This window comes from Scyliorhinus torazame, chromosome 11 (assembly GCF_047496885.1).
Source record: "Scyliorhinus torazame isolate Kashiwa2021f chromosome 11, sScyTor2.1, whole genome shotgun sequence".
In the NCBI taxonomy this organism is placed as follows: Eukaryota; Metazoa; Chordata; class Chondrichthyes; order Carcharhiniformes; family Scyliorhinidae; genus Scyliorhinus; species Scyliorhinus torazame.
This window is the reverse complement of record NC_092717.1, coordinates 7,183,225-7,205,040: the sequence shown is the minus strand read 5'-3', so window position 1 is coordinate 7,205,040 and position 21,816 is coordinate 7,183,225. Positions and strand designations below refer to the sequence as shown.

The following is a 21,816-nucleotide window of genomic DNA, read 5'->3' as shown; positions in this document are numbered from 1 at the left end:
CTCCAGCCCCATCACTGACCCCCCCCTCCAGCTCCCTCACTGACCCCCCCTCCAGCCCCATCACTGGCACCCCCCTCCAGCCCCATTACTGACCCCCCCCACCCCTCCAGCCCCATCACTGACCCCCCCTCCAGCTCCATCACTAACCCCCCTCCAGCCCCATCACTGACCCCCCCATCCAGCTCCATCACTGACCCCCCCTCCAGCTCCATCACTGACCCCCCCTCCAGCCCCATCACTGAACCCCCCATCCAGCTCCATCACTGACCCCCCCTCCAGCTCCATCACGGACCCCCCCTCCAGCTCCATCATTGGCCCCCCCATCCAGCCCCATCACTGACCCCCCTCCAGCCCCATCACTGACCCCCCCCTCCAGCTCCATCACTGACCCCCCCTCCAGCTCCATCACTGACCCCCCCTCCAGCCCCATCACTGACCCCCCCTCCAGCCCCATCACTGACCCCCCCATCCAGCCCCATCACTGACCCCCCCCTCCAGCCCCATCACTGAACCCCCCCTCCAGCCCCATCACTGACCCCCCTTCCAGCCCCATCACTGACCCCCTCCAGCTCCCTCACTGATCCCCCCCTCCAGCCCCATCACTGACCCCCCCACCCCTCCAGCCCCATCACTGACCCCCTCTCCAGCTCCATCACTGACCCCCCCTCCAGCCCCATCACTGACCCCCCCTCCAGCTCTATCACTGACCCCCCCTCCAGCCCCATCACTGACCCCCCCCTCCAGCTCCCTCACTGACCCCCCCCCCCCTCAAGCCCCATCTCTGGCACCCCCCTCCAGCCCCATCACTGACCCCCCCACCCCTCCAGCCCCATCACTGACCCCCCCTCCAGCTCCATCACTGACCCCCCCTCCAGCCCCATCACTGACCCCCCCATCCAGCTCCATCACTGACCCCCCCTCCAGCTCCATCACTGACCCCCCTCCAGCTCCATCATTGACCCCCCATCCAGACCCATCACTGACCCCCCCCTCCAGCCGCATCACTGACCCCCCCCTCCAGCCCCATCACTGACCCCCCTCCAGCTCCATCACTGACCCCCCCTCCAGCCCCATCACTGACCCCCCATCCAGCTCCATCACTGACCCCCCCTCCAGCCCCATCACTGACCCCCCCATCCAGCCCCATCACTGACCCCCCCCCTCCAGCCCCATCACTGAACCCCCCCCTCCAGCTCCATCACTGACCCCCCCTCCAGCCCCATCACTGACCCCCCTCCAGCCCCATCACTGACCCCCCCTCCAGCTCCCTCACTGACCCCCCCCTCCAGCCCCATCACTGACCCCCCCTCCAGCTCCATCACTGACCCCCCCTCCAGCCCCATCACTGACCCCCCCTCCAGCTCCATCACTGACCCCCCCTCCAGCCCCATCACTGACCCCCCCTCCAGTTCCCTCACTGACACCCCCTCCAGCCCCATCACTGACCCCCCCCATCCAGCTCCATCACTGACCCCCCTCCAGCCCCATCACTGACCCCCCCTCCAGCCCCATCACTGATACCCTCCTCCAGCTCGATCATTGACCCCCCCTCCAGCTCCATCACTGACCACTCCCCCCAGCCCCATCACTGACCACCCCCCCCAGCCCCATCACAGACCCCCCCCAGCCCCATCACTGACCCCCCCAGCCCCATCACTGACAGCCCCAACACTGACCCCCCTCCAGCCCCATCACTGACCCCCCCCCAGCCCCATCACTGACCCCCCCCTCCAGTTCCCTCCCTGACCCACCTCCTCCAGCTCCATCACTGACCCCCCTCCAGCTCCATCACTGACCCCCCCCTCCAGCTCCATCACTGACCCCCCTCCAGCCCCATCACTGACCCCCCCCTCCAGCTCCCTCCCTGACCCCCCTCCTCCAGCCCCATTACTGACCCCCCCTCCAGCTCCATCACTGACCCCCCTCTCCAGCTGATCACTGACCCCCCCTCCAGCTCCATCACTGACCCCGCCTCCAGCTCCCTCACTGACCCCCCCCTCCAGCCCCATCACTGACCCCCCCCTCCAGCCCCATCACTGACCCCCCCCCTCCAGCCCCATCACTGACCCCCCCCCTCCAGCCCCATCACTGACCCCCCCTCCAGCTCCATCACTGAACACCCCCTCCAACCCCAACACTGACCCTCCCCTCCAGCTCCCTCACTGACCCCCCCTCCAGCCCCATCACTGACCCCCCCTCCAGCTCCCTCACTGACCCCCCCCCTCAAGTCCCATCTCTGGCACCCCCCTCCAGCCCCATCACTGACCACCCCTCCAGCTCGATCACTGACCCCCCTTGAGTCCCATCACTGACCCCCCCCTCCAGCTCCATTACTGACCCCCCCTCCAGCCCCATCACTGACCCCCCCCTCCAGCTCCCTCACTGACCCCCCCTCCAGCCCCATCACTGGCACCCCCCTCCAGCCCCATTACTGACCCCCCCCACCCCTCCAGCCCCATCACTGACCCCCCCTCCAGCTCCATCACTAACCCCCCTCCAGCCCCATCACTGACCCCCCCATCCAGCTCCATCACTGACCCCCCCTCCAGCTCCATCACTGACCCCCCCTCCAGCCCCATCACTGAACCCCCCATCCAGCTCCATCACTGACCCCCCCTCCAGCTCCATCACGGACCCCCCCTCCAGCTCCATCATTGGCCCCCCCATCCAGCCCCATCACTGACCCCCCTCCAGCCCCATCACTGACCCCCCCCTCCAGCTCCATCACTGACCCCCCCTCCAGCTCCATCACTGACCCCCCCTCCAGCCCCATCACTGACCCCCCCTCCAGCCCCATCACTGACCCCCCCATCCAGCCCCATCACTGACCCCCCCCTCCAGCCCCATCACTGAACCCCCCCTCCAGCCCCATCACTGACCCCCCTTCCAGCCCCATCACTGACCCCCTCCAGCTCCCTCACTGATCCCCCCCTCCAGCCCCATCACTGACCCCCCCACCCCTCCAGCCCCATCACTGACCCCCTCTCCAGCTCCATCACTGACCCCCCCTCCAGCCCCATCACTGACCCCCCCTCCAGCTCTATCACTGACCCCCCCTCCAGCCCCATCACTGACCCCCCCCTCCAGCTCCCTCACTGACCCCCCCCCCCCTCAAGCCCCATCTCTGGCACCCCCCTCCAGCCCCATCACTGACCCCCCCACCCCTCCAGCCCCATCACTGACCCCCCCTCCAGCTCCATCACTGACCCCCCCTCCAGCCCCATCACTGACCCCCCCATCCAGCTCCATCACTGACCCCCCCTCCAGCTCCATCACTGACCCCCCTCCAGCTCCATCATTGACCCCCCATCCAGACCCATCACTGACCCCCCCCTCCAGCCGCATCACTGACCCCCCCCTCCAGCCCCATCACTGACCCCCCTCCAGCTCCATCACTGACCCCCCCTCCAGCCCCATCACTGACCCCCCATCCAGCTCCATCACTGACCCCCCCTCCAGCCCCATCACTGACCCCCCCATCCAGCCCCATCACTGACCCCCCCCTCCAGCCCCATCACTGAACCCCCCCCTCCAGCTCCATCACTGACCCCCCCTCCAGCCCCATCACTGACCCCCCTCCAGCCCCATCACTGACCCCCCCTCCAGCTCCCTCACTGACCCCCCCCTCCAGCCCCATCACTGACCCCCCCTCCAGCTCCATCACTGACCCCCCCTCCAGCCCCATCACTGACCCCCCCTCCAGCTCCATCACTGACCCCCCCTCCAGCCCCATCACTGACCCCCCCTCCAGTTCCCTCACTGACACCCCCTCCAGCCCCATCACTGACCCCCCCCATCCAGCTCCATCACTGACCCCCCTCCAGCCCCATCACTGACCCCCCCTCCAGCCCCATCACTGATACCCTCCTCCAGCTCGATCATTGACCCCCCCTCCAGCTCCATCACTGACCACTCCCCCCAGCCCCATCACTGACCACCCCCCCCAGCCCCATCACAGACCCCCCCCAGCCCCATCACTGACCCCCCCAGCCCCATCACTGACAGCCCCAACACTGACCCCCCTCCAGCCCCATCACTGACCCCCCCCCAGCCCCATCACTGACCCCCCCCTCCAGTTCCCTCCCTGACCCACCTCCTCCAGCTCCATCACTGACCCCCCTCCAGCTCCATCACTGACCCCCCCCTCCAGCTCCATCACTGACCCCCCTCCAGCCCCATCACTGACCCCCCCCTCCAGCTCCCTCCCTGACCCCCCTCCTCCAGCCCCATTACTGACCCCCCCTCCAGATCCATCACTGACCCCCCCTCCAGCTCCCTCCCTGACCCCCCCCTCCTCCAGCTCCATCACTGACCCCCCCTCCAGCCCCATCACTGACCCCCCCTCCAGCTCCATCACTGACCCCCCCTCCAGCTCCATCACTGACCCCCCCTCCAGCCCCATCACTGACCCCCCTCCAGCTCCATCACTGACCCCCCCCTCCAGCTCCATCACTGACCCCCCCCTCCAGCCCCATCACTGACCCCCCCACCCCTCCAGCTCCCTCCCTGACCCCCCCTCCTCCAGCCTCATCACTGACACCCCCTCCAGCCCCATCACTGACCCCCCCTCCAGCCCCATCACTGACCCCCCCCCCTCCAGCCCCATCACTGACACCCCCCCTCCAGCCCCATCACTGACCCCCCCTCTAGCCCCATCACTGACACCTCCCTCCAGCCCCATCACTGACCCCCCCCCCCTCCAGCTCCATCACTGACCCCCCCTCCAGCTCCATCACTGACCCCCCCTCCAGCTCCATCACTGACACCTCCCTCCAGCCCCATCACTGACCCCCCCTCCAGCTCCATCACTGACCCCCCCCTCCAGCTCCATCACTGACACCCCCCTCCAGCTCCATCACTGACCCCCCCCCTCCAGCTCCATCACTGACACCCCCCTCCAGCTCCATCACTGACACCCCCCTCCAGATCCATCACTGACCCCCCCCCCCTCCAGTTCCATCACTGACCCCCCCTCCAGCTCCATCACTGATACCCCCCTCCAGCTCCATCACTGACCCCCCCCTCCAGCTCCATCACTGACACATCCCCCTCCAGCATCGAGAAAGGCGGCGACACCGGAAAACCCGTCTTTGCAAAGTCCCGCATCTGCAGATACATAAGGGCTCCCCCCACCCAGTGGAATCCCAGCTTCTCCATCAACTCTGCACTGTAAGACTCGCTGATTGTGTGATAAACAGCAACTTCATAGAAGTGCAGAAGGAGGCTATTCGGCCCACCGTGTCTGCACTGGCCCTTGGAAAGAGCACCCTACCTAAGCCCACACCACCCTATCCCCGTAACCCAGTAACCCCACCTAACATTTTGAACACTTAGGGGCAATTTAGCATGGCCAATCCACCTAACCTGCACATCTTTAGACTGTGGGAGGAAACCGGAAAACCCGGAGGAAACCCACGCAGACACGGGGCGAAAGTGCAAACTCCGCACAGTTACCCGAGGCAGGAATGGCCCAGAATAATGTTCTTGTCGGATGGCCTGATTTATTACAAGAACACTTGTAGCTAAAGCTATAAATGATTTATTAACATTAACCACGGGTAAACTATATACAAGACAACAGATGAAAAACAGTAAAATCATGCCAAGCAACCTCTCTCTTCAACTTCCTCCAGCCAGTCTGAGGTCAGCTGACTTTAACATTCACATATACTAGTGAGACTCCTAGTGGTCAATCAGTGAATTACAACACAACTGTGATACCGCTACACCTGGGACCCTGGAACTGTGAGGCAGCAGTGCTCACCCCTGTGCCACTGTGCTGAATGGCCTATTTCTGTACATAGATTTTATGCAACTCAATAAATAGCCAAGTAACACAAACCATTCCAGTTTTAATTCTAGTTAAAATTGCACATTTCTTTGTGAGGACAATTAAAGTGGATTTAGCCATTTCCCAGTCCTTCTGTGAATTCCCCTCATCTACAAAAACCACGTGAAAGAGCAGCCTGTAAAAGCCAGATCCTGTTTAACTGTCATCGTCTTTACTGCAACATGTACTTGGTAAGAATCAGTCACTTACTCCTGCTCTCTTCTCAGGGAGGTCCTGGCACTTTGTGCGTGAGCGAGAATAAACCACTGCAGGACGGTAGGGTCACAGGTGACTGGCACGTTCAGCTGGCCCGCTCTCAGGAGGCTGGGAGCAGAAGAATGACTGGAATGACAGAACAGCATGGTTTAGTGTCAGCAATGGAGGGGCAGGAAAAAGTGGAAATCTCTCCTTGCCTTTCACAAATTCATGATATCTCCAGATGTTTCCCACCCTGAGCCACACTGTACAAAGTCCAGTCATTGTTGCAATGTAGGAACACAGCTGCCAATTCTGCACAGCAACATCCCACCAACGGCAATGTGATAATGACCAGGTCATCAGTTTTTGTGATGTCGATTGAGTGATAAATATCGTCCAGGACATTGGGGAGAGGTCCCCTGTCACCTTCAAATAATGAGATCTGTAATGTCCAACTCTCCCGCCTGTTAAACACTTCTCCCAACTTTGGCTCCCATTACCGACATGAAAAGGTCTCTGGATAGAGATCGAGGTTAGTAATGTGACTGATGTTTCTCCTCTCAGCGGCCAGGATTGCTTTCAACCATTCAAACCTGGCATTTTTTTGAAATTTGTGGGAATTAAACCTCACATTGGAAAATGCAATAACTAATAACATGGATGGCACGGTGGCACAGTGGTTAGTACTACTGCCTCACAGCACCAGTTCAATTCCGGCCTCGGGTGACTGTCTGCGGGGAGTTTGCACGTTCTCCCCGTGTCTGCGTGGGTTTCCTCCGGGTGCTCCGGTTTCCTCCCACAGTCCAAAGATGTGTAGGTTAGGTGGATTGGCCAGGATAAATTACCCCTTAGTGTCCAAGGCTGTACAGGTTAGGTGGGGTGATGGGGATAGGGTAGGGGGAGTGGGTCTAGGTGCTCTTTCAGAGGATCGGCCTCCTTCTGTATTGTAGGAATTCTGCGATTCTTTGATAATTGAGACACCGAGTATTTAAATATCAGTATTTAAAAACTATGAAAATGAATGCATTTCCTGCAAGAGGTTTCTCCCAGTGGAAGTCAAGTCGTCAATAACACAAATTCAACAAACTTGGAGCTAAATTCAACTCAAAGGCCAAGGGCCTCATTGAGTGACTCTCGTTCGCATATATGATTGGCCAAATCATCAATGGACTGTCCGGAGAACCCACCCCCTTCACCGTCCCATCCCCAAACACACAGAAGCCACATTCCACAGCATCACCAATGTACAATATACTGGATATACAATAGGCAGTTTGAATTCAGTGCCTTGCCATTTTGTTGGCCCAATTCTGCTTGAAGATAGCGTCAACATGGACCTGGCACAAGTGAGTGAGCCACCAGGGAGGGTTTCATGTTCTGAGACACAAGCACAACATTCCCTTCCTCCTGTGTGACTTCACTCACTCACTGAGCAGAAAGAGCTACCGAGGGAATTACTCACTTTTCCAGGATTATTTGCAGCCCTTTTAGACTCCGTGGGTGGAAGAGAGGTTGAGTGACAGTCACATTCTGATGGAAGGTCTTTAACATCCTGTAATAATCCTCAAGCATCAAGGTTGGCTGAAGGTCTTCATTATAAATTAACTCGACATCTCCCAGAAGGTAGCTGGTCCTCTCTTTCAACACAGAAAGGTGGCTGTGAAGATCAGAGTAGAAGGGCAACCTGTCCAATAGCTTCAAGTAATAACAGATTAAATGTTTACTGCACTACTACGTGGTGAATAATTCCACACCTTAAACATTTTACAGATGCCCTTGTTACCTCTGGGCTGGACAATCCCCAAACTCCCCTGGCCAGCGGCCCCCATCCTCCACTTCTGTTCCATCCTCTTCGACTCATCCGAGACTCTGCCCCAGTTGTCCCAAGTCCCATTCACCCATCGCCTCCTGTGCTTGCTGACATCCACTGGCTCCCAGTCTGGAGGTGCACACACTTCAAAATCGCATCCTCGAATCCATACATGGCCTCGCCCCCTCCCTATCCCCGTGATCACCTCCGGACCTACAGTCCTCCGCGATCTCTGCGTTCCTCCTATTCTGGCCACTTGAGTATCCCCGATTTCCTTCAATCCACCACTGGCGGCCATGCCTTCAGCTGCCTGGACCCTAAGCTCAGGAATTCCCTCCCGAAACGTTGACCAGAGAGAATGATCTAATTGTTCGTGTCAATATATTAAATATAAAAAGGTATGTATTTTCCTAAAGTGTTGTCTTCACCGTTAATTTCACTTACTTTTCTCCAGTGATGATGGACGTCCACTGTCCCCAACATAATCTGCCCAGCTGCATTCATTCCGGAGTTATCCCCAAAGATTAGAGTACATCCTGTGAAGGGAACAACCAAACGCAGAGGGAGTGAAAGGTTTGCTTCAACATTCATACTGTAGAAGATACATCACAGAGTTCCATTCTAAACTGGTCAGGCTCTCACCTGGGGTCCCGTCCTGGGCCTCACACCTCAGGAAGGAGGGATTGGCCTTGGAGGGGAAACAGCACGGATTCATCAGGATGATCCCATAATTAAATTGGTTAAATTGCGAGGACAAGTTGTACAGGCTAATCTTGTGTTTCCTCAAATACCCTCCCTGCAAAAAAACATGCTTGTCAGGTGAATTGGACATTCTGATTTCTCCCTCTGCGTACCCAAACAGGTGCTGGAGTGTTGGGTTAGAGAGTTCTTTGTTCCCCATTATGCATTCCCCTGTTTCTGACTGTAAGGGACCTACATTTGTCTTCACCAATCTTTTTATTTTCACGTACCTATAGAAACTTTACAGGCAGTTTTTAAGGTCCCTGTAAGCTCACTCTCGTACTCTATTTTCCCCTTCTTAATCAATCCCTTGTCCTTTTTGCTGAATTCTAAACTGTTCCTAATCCCCAGGTCTGTTGTTTTTTTTTTCTTGGCCAAATTGTATGCCTCTTCCTTGGATCAAATACTGCCTCTAATTTCCGTTGTAAACCATGGTTTGGCTACCTTTGGCGTTTTACTTTTGTGCCAGACAGGAATAAACAATTGTTGCACTTCCCCCATGCGATTGCCTATCCACTGTTATCCCTTAAACTAACATTTCCCAATCCATCATAGCCAACTCGCACCTCACACCATCGTAAATTCCTTTATTTAGATTCAGGACCCTATTCTCAGAATCAACTATATCACTTTCCAACTTGATGAAGAATTCTATCATATTATGGTCGCTCATCCCGAAGGGGCCTCACCCAATTAGATTGCCAATGATTCTGTTCTCATCACACAGTACCCAGTCTCGGATGGCCTGTTCTCTAGTCGGCTCCTCAACATATTGATCCACAAACACTCCAGGAAATCCTCCTCTTCCTAAATACTGAATATCCCTGGATGTTCAGTTCCCATCCCTGCAGCCATGTCTCTGTAATCCTGAGTATATCATACCCGTTTGCATTTATTTGCGCGATTAATTCATCCACTTTAATGCTAATGTTCTGTGCGTTAACCACAAAGCCTTAAGGCTGGTCTTTTTACTTGTCCTGGAGGATAGGAACAAAAGGCAAGAAGGGGAATAAGAAAAGTGATAGGCAGAGAAATCAAGGGTCAGAATCAAACAATATTTTTCACTGTGACCCTGTTTGATTCTGACCCTTGATTTCTCTGCCCATCACTTTTCTTATTCCCCTTCTTGCCTTTTGTTCCTATCCTTGATTCCCCTTCTCTGACTCCTTGCATAGGCTCAGCCCCCTGCCATTTTAGTATAAACCCTCCCCAACTACTCTAACAAATACTCCGCCAGGACATCAGTCCTGGTCCTGCCCAGGGACAACCCGTCCAGTTGTACTGGTCCCACCTCCACTAGAACCGGTCCCAATGTCCCAGGAACTTTCCCAGGAAAGTTACATTCTGCTAAGCCATGAAATCAAATGAGGTCAATGTAACGAGGCTAAAGATGGTGTGCAGGATGAGCTTCTTTTGGGGTTTTACTTGCGTGCCAGATATCTGCTGTGAACATGTATTTATTAGAGGACAAACCTTTGACATTGCACAATACTGTAGAGTTCTGCTTGGCAAAGCGAGCGAGGCTGTGAAGTTGGCTACATCGATGAGCTACTCCCCAAGTTCTCTGCCACCTAGACCAGGAACAGAATTAAAACCAAGTTACCCAGGATAGACTTTAGTCCACGCACGAGAATTGAGAAATATTTCTGAGGCTTGTTGGAAACCAATGTGAGAAATGGCATTTATATGTTTTGCTGTGAACAATCTGGTGCCAGTGAGCACCAGACAGTCTCAATTCCTCTGAGTGCAAAGGTAGTGGGTTCAAGGCCCATCCCAGAGACCTCAGCACAAATTCCATGCTGACACTCCCAGTGCAACTCTGAGGGAGAGCTGCACTGCCAGAGGGTCTACTTTTCAGTTAAGACATTAATCCAAGGACACACCAACCCTCTCAGATTGATGTAAAATATTCCAAGGTCAATATTTCAAATAAAATGATTGTTATTGCTGCAATTAAAGAAATAATTTGACTAAATGTGTGCAAAGTATTATGTACACGGTGACCCTTAGTAACGGGGTGGGATTCACAGCGTGAACAACAACAACCTGTATTCATTTGGCACCTTAATGCGGTTACATGTCCCAAGGATATCCTTTAAAGGATTGTTAACAACAAAATCTGACACTGAGTCTGACCATGGCTACAGGACAGATACTCTCACCGTGGTCAGAGGTAGGTTATCAGGCCTGAGTTAAAGGAGGAGAGGCAGGTAGCAGGCAGAGGTTTAGGGAGGGTTTAGAGTTTAAGAGGCCAGGCAGCTGAAGGGCAGAGTCACCAAGGGTGGTGCAAGGGTAGGGGCGGCACGGTGGCACAGTGGGTTAGCACTGCTGCCTCACAGCTCCAGGGTACCAGGTTCGATTTCGGCTTGGGTCACTGTCTGTGCAGAGTCTGCACATCCTCCCCGTGTCTGCGTGGGTTTCCTCCAGGTGTCCGGTTTCCTCCCACAGTCCAAAGATGTGCAGGTTAGGTGAATTGGCCACGATAAATTTCCCCTTAGTGTCCAAAGGTTATGTGGGGTTATGGGGATAGGGTGGGGCAGTGGGGCCTGGGTAGGGTGCTCTTTCAGAGGGTCGGTACAGATTCGATGGATCGAATGGCCTCCTTCTGCACTGTAGGGATTCAATGAATTTCTATAAATTGATGTTAGGCATGCCCAAGAGGTCAAAATTGGAGGAATGCAGAGAAACTGCAGGGTTGTGGGATTGGAGATTATAGAGATAGGGTGGAGGAGGTTATAGAGATAGGGTGGAGGAGGTTATAGAGATAGGGTGGAGGGGGTTATAGAGATAGGGTGGAGGAGGTTATAGAGATAGGGTGGAGGAGGTTATAGAGATAGGGTAGAGGAGGTTATAGAGATAGGGTGGAGGAGGTTATAGAGATAGGGTGGAGGAGGTTATAGAGATAGGGTGGAGGAGGTTATAGAGATAGGGTGGAGGAGGTTATAGAGATAGGGTGGAGGAGGTTATAGACATAGGGTGGAGGAGGTTATAGAGATAGGGTGGAGGAGGTTATAGAGATAGGGTGGAGGAGGTTATAGAGATAGGGTGGCGGAGGTTATAGAGATAGGGTGGAGGAGGTTATAGAGATAGGGTGGCGGAGGTTATAGAGATAGGGTGGAGGAGGTTATAGAGATAGGGTGGAGGAGGTTATAGACATAGGGCGGAGGAGGTTATAGAGATAGGGTGGAGGAGGTTATAGAGATAGGGTGGAGGAGGTTATAGAGATAGGGTGGAGGAGGTTATAGAGATAGGGTGGCGGAGGTTATAGAGATAGGGTGGCGGAGGTTATAGAGATAGGGTGGCGGAGGTTATAGAGATAGGGTGGAGGAGGTTATAGAGATAGGGTGGAGGGGGTTATAGAGATAGGGTGGAGGGGGTTATAGAGATAGGGTGGAGGAGGTTATAGAGATAGGGTGGAGGAGGTTATAGAGATAGGGTGGAGGAGGTTATAGACATAGGGTGGAGGAGGTTATAGACATAGGGTGGAGGAGGTTATAGAGATAGGGTGGCGGAGGTTATAGAGATAGGGTGGAGGAGGTTATAGACATAGGGTGGAGGAGGTTATAGACATAGGGTGGAGGAGGTTATAGAGATAGGGTGGCGGAGGTTATAGAGATAGGGTGGAGGAGGTTATAGAGATAGGGTGGAGGAGGTTATAGAGATAGGGTGGAGGGGGTTATAGAGATAGGGTGGAGGGGGTTATAGAGATAGGGTGGAGGAGGTTATAGAGATAGGGTGGAGGAGGTTATAGAGATAGGGTGGAGGGGGTTATAGAGATAGGGTGGAGGAGGTTATAGAGATAGGGTGGAGGAGGTTATAGAGATAGGGTGGAGGAGGTTATAGAGATAGGGTGGAGGAGGTTATAGAGATAGGGTGGAGGAGGTTATAGACATAGGGTGGAGGAGGTTATAGAGATAGGGTGGAGGAGGTTATAGAGATAGGGTGGAGGAGGTTATAGAGATAGGGTGGAGGAGGTTATAGACATAGGGTGGAGGAGGTTATAGAGATAGGGTGGAGGGGGTTATAGAGATAGGGTGGAGGAGGTTATAGACATAGGGTGGAGGAGGTTATAGAGATAGGGTGGAGGAGGTTATAGACATAGGGTGGAGGAGTTTATAGAGATAGGGTGGAGGGGGTTATAGAGATAGGGTGGAGGAGGTTATAGAGATAGGGTGGAGGGGGTTATAGAGATAGGGTGGAGGAGGTTATAGAGATAGGGTGGAGGAGGTTATAGAGATAGGGTGGAGGAGGTTATAGAGATAGGGTGGAGGAGGTTATAGAGAAAGCTCTGGAATAGCTGACTGTGGATAGTCAAATGGGCCACGGAGATCGCTGACAGTCTGCTTCAGCCTCAGAATGTGCAACATCATTGATCCGAACCGGGTTAAAGATGCACAAAAATCAGCAAGGAGTGGGTCTCTGAGCTACGTTGCCAATCAATACCCTACCTCATTTCACACCATTTATAACTCCCAAAATTCCCATACGTGACTTTCTTTCACATCTAACCTCCTTTTAGCATCAATACCTGATATCGTTTATCTCCAGTCGCTGACAAAGTTCTGTTTTTAAGCGATCAAGCTCATCTCTCAATGGAATACTGACAGATAACCTCTCAGAGGCAGACTCTCGGTTTTTATGTAGCCACGACCTGCAAAGTGAATATTAACTTCAGTTTGTCATCAATACTCTCCCAACAGGATCTCTGGTTTCCTCAAAACTGCCCCGGAACTAACAAAACACACAGTAGAATTGAGCTCCTACAACATCGATTAGAGGGAATTAACAGACCACTTAACCAGAACCATCACCCTATACAAATCGCAGCATTATCAGCTTCAACACAACATTCGCTGATCACTTCGGTGCTGCCTTCATTTACAAAAGAATGATACAGTGGTTAGCACTGCTGCCTCACAGTTCCAAGGATCCAGGATCAATTCCGGCCTCGGGTGACTGTTTGTGTGGAGTTTGCACTTTCTCCCCGTGTCTGCGTGGGTTTCCTCCGGGTTTCCTCCCACAGTCCAAAGACGCACAGATTAGGTGGATTGGTCACGCTAATAGAATGCCCCTTAGTTTTGGCCACATACCAGTTGATCATGGGAGGAGATTTTAACTGTGTCCTGGAGCCGAGGGTGGATAGCTCGAGCCCCAGGTCGATGGGTAGGGTACAAATGGCAAGGGAGCTGGGGGGGTTTATGGAGAGGATGGGTATGGTGGATCCATGGCGCTTTCAGAACCTAGGGGGAAGGGAGTATTCCTTCTTTTCGCATGTTTATAAGGTGTATTCGAGGATTGATTACTTTGTAGTGAGTCAGGAGATTTTGGTTGGAGGGGGCAGAGTATGTGGGGATAGTTATCGCGGACCATGCACCCCACTGGCTGGAGATTCGGTTCAGATCGGGACGAGAGCAGAGGCCGGGGTGGAGGGTTGACTCAGGGTTGTCGGCGGATGGAGGTTTCTGTGATAAGGTGTGGGTGACAGTTAAGGAATTGTGGAGTTGAATCAGAATGGGGTGGTGTCGACGGGCATTTTTTGGGAAGCACTGAAGGCAGTGGTCCGGGGAGAAATTATCTCATTTACGGTTCGTGCGAATAAGGAAAGGAGGGAGGAACATGACCATCTAGTGAGCGAGATAGTGGAGGTGGACAGGGAATATTCGAGGGTGCCCACCGCGGAAGGATTGGCGAGGAGGAAAAAGTTGCAGGGCAATTTGACAGGCTGACAATGGGGAGGGCGGTAGGGCAACTGCGTAGGGCAAGAGGGGTGCAATACGAGTATGGGGAGAAGGCGAGCCGCATGCTGGCGCACCAGCTGCGGAGGCAGGCTGCGTCTAGGGAAATATTGCAGATCCGGACTGGGGCTGGGGACGTGGTGTCAGAGCCAGGGAAGATAAATAAGGCATTTAGAGAGTATTACCAGGGACTTTATGAGGCAGACCCAGGAGGAGAGAAGGGGGACATGGGGTGGTTTCTGGACGAGCTAGAATTTCCCCAGGTGGAGGAAGCAAAGAGGCAGGCGTTGGAGGAGCCCCTAGGGCTGAGGGAGATGTGGATAGTATCAGGGGCATGAAGTCAGGGAAGGCCCCTGGGCCGGATGGGTACCCGGCAGAATTTTATCAGGAATTTGCAGCGGACCTGGCACCACTTCTGTTGGGGGCGTTTAATGAAGCGCTGGAGAAGGGGGAGTTGCCAGAACGATGAAGCAGGCAGTAATCACACTAATCCCCCAAAAAAGGTGGAATGTGGGTCGGATAGACCCATATCACTATTGAACACAGATGTGAAAGTATTGGCTAAGTTGTTGGCGGGGATGATTGTGTCCCGGGGGTGGTTGCAGAAGATCAAACAGGCTTCGTGAAGGGCAGGCAGCTCGCCAGTCTGGAGGAGCTAAGGAAGAGGGTAGAGCTGCCGAGGGGTAGTGAGTTCAGGTATCTACAGGTTAGGGACTTTGCACGAAAGGTCTGGAAGGGGCTCCCTAGATTGCCGGGATACACCCTGCTGGAGCGACTGCTGCTTCCGGATGTGGAAGGGGAGGGAAGAATTGGGAATATATATAAGTGGCTGGGGGAGCAGGGAGGCGAGCGGGTGGTGAAGATCAAGGAGAAATGGGAAGCGGAGTTGGGAATGGAGATCAATTGGGGAGTATGGAGTGAGGCACTGAGAAGGGTAAACGGGACCTCCTCTTGTGCAAGGATGAGCCTGATACAGTTCAAGGTGGTGCACGGGGTGCATATGACTCGGGCGAGAATGAGTGGGTTCTTTCAGGGGGTAGTAGATGAGTGTGAAAGGTGTGGGCGGGGGCCAGCGAATCGTGCGCACATGTTTTGGGGTTGTGAAAAAGTGGGAAGAATCTAGGCGGGAGTGTTCGCGGACTTAGCCAGGATAGTGGAGAAGGGAGTGGACCCGGACCCTTTGGTGGCGATATTTGGGGTTTCAGAGAAGCCGAAGCTCATGGAGAGGAGGGAGGCCGATGTCTTGGCCTTCGCCTCTCTGATTGCACGGCGACAAATTTTGCTGGAGTGTTGGTCGGCATCGCCACCGGGGGTAGCAGCATGGTTGGGTGACCTGCTTGACTTCCTGCGGTTAGAGAAGATACAGTATGAGTTAAGGGGCTCAGCAGGGGGGTTTGAGAAAAGGGGGGGGGTATGTTTGTGGGGGGGAGGGGGGGGGGGGGGGAAGATGGGGAGAGGGGGTGAAAAAGGAGGAAAATCTGTACAAACTGTATAGTTGATTGTTGGGAAGAGTGTTTCCCGGGGTGTTTATTTGCTGTAACTACTTTGATACAAGTTTGAATAAAATGCGTTTAAAAAAAAAAGAATGCCTCTTGTGTCACAAAGATGTGCAGGTTGGGTGGGGCTGGGGTGATCGGGTGGGGGAGTAGGTCAAGGTAGGGTGCTCCTACAGAGGGTCGCAGCAGACTCGATGGGCCCAACGGCCTACTTCTGCACGGCAGGGATTCTACGATTCTATGAAAATATAGAGATATATGAAAGTTTGCCCGAAATTGCTTTTTTGCTTCACAAAGGTGGTAGAATAACCTAAACTGAACGGGTATTAAAGTGCAGCTGTGAGAATCTCATGCCTGAAAGGATTGGGGTGGCAGGAAACAGATTCAAAAGTACATTTTCAAAAGAGAATTAGATTGAGTACTTGAAAAGGAAACATTTGCAGGTTATGGGGAAAGGCGAGAGTGAGACTAATTAAATAGTTATTTCAAAGAACCAGCAGATACGCTGGGCTGAATGGCCTCCTTCTGTCCTGGATAATTTCAATATATATATTTTTTGCAACCTAATCATTTAGTTTTCAAGAAACAAGTAGTTTAATTGGTTGCCGTTAGTAACTTGATGTCCCAAAGCAATGCATGGCCATTCCTGAAGTGCAGTCACTGTTGTAATGTATGAAACACGGCAGCCAATTTACACACAGCAAGATCCCACACACAGCAATGTGACGATGACCGGATAATCAGATTTTTGTGATATTGATTGAGGGATAAATATTGGATAGGACACCTGGGAGAACCCCACTTTTCCATTTCGAAATAGTCCCGTGGTATCTTTTACCTGCACCCGAGCGGGCAGATAGGGTCAAGGTTTAATGTTTCATCCAAAAGACAGCTCGGTCCTCTGACTGTTGTAGTAACCGGAAGGCTTTGCTCAGTGGAATTCCACAGGGCTCGCTCGGCAGCGGGCCCTTTGCTTTGCGTGGTATGTGGCAAAGACTTAGACTGCAACATAGGGGGCCATGATTAAGAAATTTACAGATGATACAAAAGTTGGCTGTGTGGCTAATAGAGAAGAAGAAAGCTGGAGACTGCAGGTACAACAAAGAAAAGTACAGCACAGGAACAGGCCCTTCCGGGGTCCGTATTCCTCTATTCCCATCCTATTCATGTATTTGTCAAGATGCCCCTTAAACGTCACTATCGTCCCTGCTTCCACCACCTCCTCCAGCAGTGAGTTCCCTCTGTGTAAAAAAACCTACCTTGTACGTCGCCTCTAAACCTTGCCCCTCGCACCTTAAACCTATGCCCCCTAGTAATTGACCCCTCTACCCTGGGGAAAAGTCTCTGACTATCCAGGAAGATATCAATGGAGTGGTCAGGTGGGCAGAAAAATGGGAAATGGAATGCAGTCGGGAGAAAATGAGGTAATGCATTTAGGGAGGGTAAACAAGGCAGGAGAAGACACTATAAATGGGAGAATACTCAGAATTGTAGGATAAGAGAGGAATCTTAAGTGCATGCCCACACATTGCTGAAGATAGTAAGACATCCATCAGCTGGTTAAGAAGGCTGATGGGATGTTTGCCTTTATTAGATGTTGCACAGAATATAACAGCAGGGAGATTATGCTGGAAGTGTATAAAACGCTTGTTAGACAACAGCTAGGGAGAACTGTGTACAGTTTTGGTCACCACATTACAGGAAGGATGTGATCGATCGGTACTGGGAGTTTTACAATGATTTGGCCAGATATGGATAATTTTAGCAAATGAAAAGAATAGATAGGCTTTGGCACTGAGGAAGTTGAGGTGTATAAAATTATGAGGGTCAAAAACAGTGGATAGGAAGGACCTATTCCAAACAGCAGAGTGGACAATAACCAGGGGGCAGAGATTTAAAATGATTGGCAGAAGGGCAGCACGGTGGCACAGTGGTTAGCACTGCTGCCTCAAAGCGCTGAGGACCCAGGTTTAATCCCGGCTCTGGGTCACTGTCCGTGTGGAGTTTGCACATTCTCCCCATGTTTGCGTGGGTTTCGCCCCCACAACCCAAAGATGTGCAGGGTAGGTGGATTGGCCGCGCTAAATTGCTCATTAATTGAAAAAAAAAGAAATCGGTACTTCAAATATATTTTAAAGTAATAAAGTGATTGGCAGAAAGATTCAAAGGGAGTTGAGAATTATTTCTCCCAGAGGGTGGTGGAGATCTGGAACTCACTGTCTGAAAGGGTTGTAGAGATGGGAACCCAGACAGAATTACTGACATATATGCAGTTTGAGGTGCTGTAATCTACAGGACTATGAACCACAAGCTGGACAGTCTATTCCAGCCAGCACAGAAACAATGAGCTGAAGGGCCTCCGTATGTGCCATAGATTTCAATGATTTGATGATTGCAGCACTCCCTCAGTACTGACCCTCTGACAGTGCGGCACTCCCTCAGTACTGACCCTCTGACAGTGCAGCACTCCCTCAGTACTGACCCTCTGACAGTGCCGCACTCCCTCAGTACTGACCCTCTGACAGTGCGGCACTCCCTCAGTACTGACCCTCTGACAGTGCGGCACTCCCTCAGTACTGACCCTCTGACAGTGCGGCACTCCCTCAGTACTGACCCTCTGACAGTGCAGCACTCCCTCAGTACTGACCCTCTGACAGTGCGGCACTCCCTCAGTACTGACCCTCTGACAGTGCAGCACTCCCTCAGTACTGACCCTCTGACAGTGCGGCACTCCCTCAGTACTGACCCTCTGACAGTGCGGCACTCCCTCAGTACTGACCCTCTGACAGTGCGGCACTCCCTCAGTACTGACCCTCTGACAGTGCCGCACTCCCTCAGTACTGACCCTCTGACAGTGCGGCACTCCCTCAGTACTGACCCTCTGACAGTGCGGCACTCCCTCAGTACTGACCCTCTGACAGTGCGGCACTCCCTCAGTACTGACCCTCTGACAGTGCGGCACTCCCTCAGTACTGACCCTCTGACAGTGCAGCACTCCCTCAGCAATAATCACAGCAACATTCACAACTTAAGTGAGATAAGCAATAACAGATTCTTGTACCCGAGAGCAGGTTCCATACGGACAGTGCAGTCCAACTCTTCCTCTGGGTCCCTGTAGCCAGTAAAGGAGTAGTAGGTCTTATCCCATCGGATAGGTCTATTGAATGGAAGGTTCCCATTTCGATGATCGAGGCCCTTGTCAACCTGGGAGTCCTGCACGTGATCAGTGGATAAGCTGCAGGATTTCAAGATCTTGACAACGGTACTGAGTAGGTCCTTGCTCTGTAGTGTGAAAGTGACTGCTCGGAACTCTGAAACAAATAGAATTGTCTTAATGGTTTCAGCTTGGTCTATGAAGAGCAAAACAATTGTTAATGAATTTTTTTTTAAAAGACATAAAGTGGGCTTACTGCACCATAATGTGAAATGATAGAATGATACAGCACAGCAGGTGGCTATTCGGCCCCTTGTGCCTGTACTTGCTCTTTGCAATTGGCTCCACACTCACTCCCTCCACTTTGCCCATTGCCCTGTAATTTTTCCCAATTCAAATATTGATCCAATTTCCTTTTGAAAGTTCCTACTAATCTGCTTCCATCACCCGTTCAGGCAGCGCCTTCCTGATCACAACAACTGATATACTCAGAGCTGAAGCTGTTCTGCTACCGTCACCTTTCACATCCTGCTAACATAGCCAAAGGCAGCAAAACAAGAGCAATAACCTTGAATTTATATAGTGCCTTTAACATTGCAGAATGTCCCAAGGTGCTTCTCAGTTGTGTTACCACAGTTTGACCCTCAGCCACAGGAGGAGATATTAGACCAGATGAGGCCAGATGACCAACAACTTTGGTCAAAGAGGAAGGTTTTAAGGAGTGTCTTAAGGGAGGAGAGTGATAGGGAAGCAGTGCAAAGAGGGAGGCCCCAGGTAACGAATGGCACACCCGCCAATGGTGGAGTCAGAAAATCAGGGATGCGCAAGAGGCCAGGATTGGAGGAGCTCCGAGATGGGAGGGTTGTGGGGCTGGAGGAGTTTATCATATCAGAGAATTTACAGCCCTGAAGGAGGCCATTCGGCCCATCAAGTTTGCACCGGCCCTTGGAAGGTGCACCCCACTTAAGCCCCATGCCTCCACCCTATCCCCGTAACTCAGCAACCCCACTTAACCTTTATGGACACGAAGGGCAATTTATCATGACCAATCCACCTAACCTGCACATCTTTGGACTGTGGGAGGAAACCGGAGCACCCGGAGGAAACCCACGCACACACGGGGAGAACGTGCAAACTCCACACAGACAGTGACCCAAGCCGGGAATGGAACCCAGGACCCTGGAGCTGTGAAGCAATTGTGTTAACCACTATGCTACCATGCTTCAGCTTGCATGGATCAAGAGGGATAAGGCCGTGGAGTGATTTGAAAACAATGTTGAACATAAGAACTAGGAGCAGGAGTAGGCCATCTGGCCCCTCGAGCCTGCTCCACCATTCAATGAGATCGTGGCTGATCTTTTGTGGACTCAGCTCCACTTTCCGGCCTGAGCACCATAACCCTTAATCCCTTTATTCTTCAAAAAACTATCTATCTTTATCTTAAAAACATTTAATGAAGGAGCCTCAACTGCTTCACTGGGCAAGGAATTCCATAGATTCACAACCCTTTGGGTGAAGAAGTTCCTCCTAAACTCAGTCCTAAATCTACTTCCCCTTATTCTGAGGCTATGCCCCCTAGTTCTGCTTTCACCCGCCAGTGGAAACAACCTGTCCGCATCTATCCTATCTATTCCCTTCATAATTTTATATGTTTCTATAAGATCCCCCCTCATCCTTCTAAATTCCAACGCGTACAGTCCCAGTCTACTCAACCTCTCCTCGTAATCCAACCCCTTCAGCTCTGGGATTAACCTAGTGAATCTCCTCTGCACACCCTCCAGCGCCAGTACGTCCTTTCTCAGGTAAGGAGACCAAAACTGAACACAATACTCCAGGTGTGGCCTCACTAACACCTTATACAATTGCAGCATAACCTCCCTAGTCCTAAACCCCATCCCTCTAGCAATGAAGGACAAAACTCCATTTGCCTTCTTAATCACCTGTTGCACCTGTAAACCAACTTTTTGCGACTCATGCACTAGCACACCCAGGTCTCTCTGCACAGCAGCACGTTTTAATATTTTATCATTTAAATAATAATCCCTTTTGCTGTTATTCCTACCAAAATGTATGACCTCACATTTGGCAACATTGTATTCCATCTGCCAGACCCTAGCCCATTCACTTAACCTATCCAAATCCCTCTGCAGTCTTCCGGTATCCTCTGCACTTTTTGCTTTACCACTCATCTTAGTATCGTCTGCAAACTTGGACACATTACACTTGGTCCCCAACAACAAATCATCTATGTAAATTGTGAACAATTGTGGGCCCAACACTGATCCCTGAGGGACACCACTAGCTACTGATTACCAACCAGAGAAACACCCATTAATCCCCACTCTTTGCTTTCTATTAATTAACCAATCCTCTATCCATGCTACTACTTTCCCCTTAATGCCATGCATCTTTATCTTATGCAGCAACCTTTTGTTTGGCACCTTGCCAAAAGCTTTCTGGAATTCCAGATATACCACATCCATTGGCTCTCCGTTATCTACCGCACTGGAAATGTCCTCAAAAAATTCCACTAAATTAGTTAGGCACGACCTGCCCTTTAGGAACCCATGCTGCGTCTGCCCAATGGGACAATTTCCATCCAGATGCCTCGCTATTTCTTCCTTGATGATAGATTCCAGCATCTTCCCTACTACCGAAGTTAAGCTAACTGGCCGATAATACCTGCTTTCTGCCTACCTCCATTTTTAAACAGTGGTGTCACATTTGCTGATTTCCAATCCGCCGGGACCACCCCAGAGTCTAGTGAATTTTGGTAAATTATCACTAGTGCATTTGCAATTTCCCTAGCCATCTCTTTTAGCACTCTGGGATGCATTCCATCAGGGCCAGGA

The 21,816-nt window shown here is 52.5% G+C and overlaps 1 protein-coding gene across 2 annotated transcripts in view; it reads right to left on the bottom strand.

The window, feature by feature from the left end:
• The window catches only part of tcaim (T cell activation inhibitor, mitochondrial), a 54,766-nt gene that overhangs the window by 7,483 nt on the left and 25,467 nt on the right, over nt 1–21,816 (bottom strand). The window contains exons 4-9 of one of the 2 annotated variants that reach the window (XM_072466891.1): nt 18,872–19,121; nt 13,108–13,230; nt 10,053–10,150; nt 8,283–8,374; nt 7,491–7,723; nt 6,041–6,172 (exon numbers count right to left, since the gene is read on the bottom strand). In XM_072466891.1, coding sequence (XP_072322992.1) covers nt 6,041–6,172; nt 7,491–7,723; nt 8,283–8,374; nt 10,053–10,150; nt 13,108–13,230; nt 18,872–19,121 — 928 coding nt within the window. The remainder of the gene's footprint in view (nt 1–6,040; nt 6,173–7,490; nt 7,724–8,282; nt 8,375–10,052; nt 10,151–13,107; nt 13,231–18,871; nt 19,122–21,816) is intronic. The other variant, XM_072466892.1, reaches the window with a different exon arrangement.